Raw genomic sequence first — 1,389 nt, forward strand, 5'->3', positions numbered from 1 at the left:
CTGAAATTCTTTGGAGTATCTTATAATATATTTTGTGAGGAACCTTAGTGGTGCAGTGGTTACACACTCAGCTGCTAACCAAAAGCTCTGCAGTTCAAATTCACAAGGCTTTCCACAGGAGAAATGTGGTGATCTGCTTCTGTAGAGATTTATAGTCTTGGAAACCCTATGAGGCAATTCCACTCTGTCTTATAGGGTCACTTTGACTTAGAAACAATTCGACAACTACAGGTCTAAAATGTTTTATTAAGTGCCCAGCAATATGTCAACTGGAGTAATTATAAAAACTTTAGGAATAAGGTCACTTGCACAGAAGACCTGCGGCTTCCAAGGAGTCAAGCTCAATCCAACAGGACACTGATTTTAGCCAATTAGATGGACATTAATATTAAGAACTTATTCTGGTGGTTACAATCAGCTTTATCTCTCCTACTCTGAGAAACTTTTTAGTTTTCATCACTGATCTCACTTTCTCTCTTTAGATTTACTGAAGATCAACAATGAAAAACTGGACAACATTTACTGAGTTTATCCTACTGGGCCTCACAAATAAATCTGAACTCCAGGTGCTGATATTCATCTTTTTGTTCCTCACCTACATGCTAAGTGTCTTAGGAAATATGACCATCATCACCCTCACCTTGCTAGACCCCCACCTCCAGACTCCCATGTATTTTTTCCTCTGGAATTTCTCCTTCTTAGAAATTTCCTTCACCTCTATTTTTATTCCTAGATTTCTGACCAGTATGTTAACAGGAAATAAGGTCATCAGCTTTGCTGGCTGCTTGAATCAATATTTTTTTGCTATATTCCTTGGGGCAACAGAGTTTTACTTCCTGGCCTCTATGTCCTATGACCGCTATGTGGCCATCTGCAAGCCCCTGCATTACCTGACCATCATGAGCAGCAGAGTCTGTATACAGCTAGTGTTCTTCTCTTGGCTGGGGGGATTCCTGGCTATCTTACTGCCAATCATACTTATGAGCCAGGTGGATTTCTGTGTCTCCAATGTTCTGAATCACTATTACTGTGACTATGGACACCTCATGGAACTTGCCTGTTCAGACACAAGTTTCCTAGAACTGATGGTCATCCTCTTGGCAGTTGTGACTCTGGTGGTTACTCTGGTGCTTGTGATACTTTCTTACACATACATTATCAGGACCATTCTGAGGATCCCTTCTGCCCAGCAAAGGAAAAAGGCTTTTTCCTCTTGCTCCTCCCACATGATTGTCATCTCCCTCTCGTATGGTAGCTGCATGTTCATGTACATTAATCCCTCTGCAAAAGAAGTAGGTGCTTTCAACAAAGCAATAGCTGTGCTCATTACTTCAATTACCCCCTTGTTGAACCCCTTCATTTACACTTTAAGAAATCAGCAAGTGAAGC

The 1,389-nt window shown here is 41.0% G+C and overlaps 1 protein-coding gene across 1 annotated transcript in view; it reads left to right on the forward strand.

Annotated features, from left to right (window-relative positions):
- Window positions 1-500: 500 nt before the first annotated feature.
- Window positions 501-1,389, forward strand: part of LOC103213541 (olfactory receptor 6C4-like) — a gene marked incomplete at its 3' end in the record, with an annotated part of 3,645 nt that continues 2,756 nt past the window's right edge. The window contains exon 1 of the mRNA XM_007959291.2: window positions 501-1,388. Coding sequence (XP_007957482.2) covers window positions 501-1,388 — 888 coding nt within the window. The remainder of the gene's footprint in view (window position 1,389) is intronic.

Source organism: Orycteropus afer, unplaced genomic scaffold (assembly GCF_000298275.1).
Source record: "Orycteropus afer afer isolate SDZICR_OR568_19922 unplaced genomic scaffold, OryAfe1.0 scaffold06055, whole genome shotgun sequence".
Lineage (NCBI taxonomy): Eukaryota > Metazoa > Chordata > Mammalia > Tubulidentata > Orycteropodidae > Orycteropus > Orycteropus afer.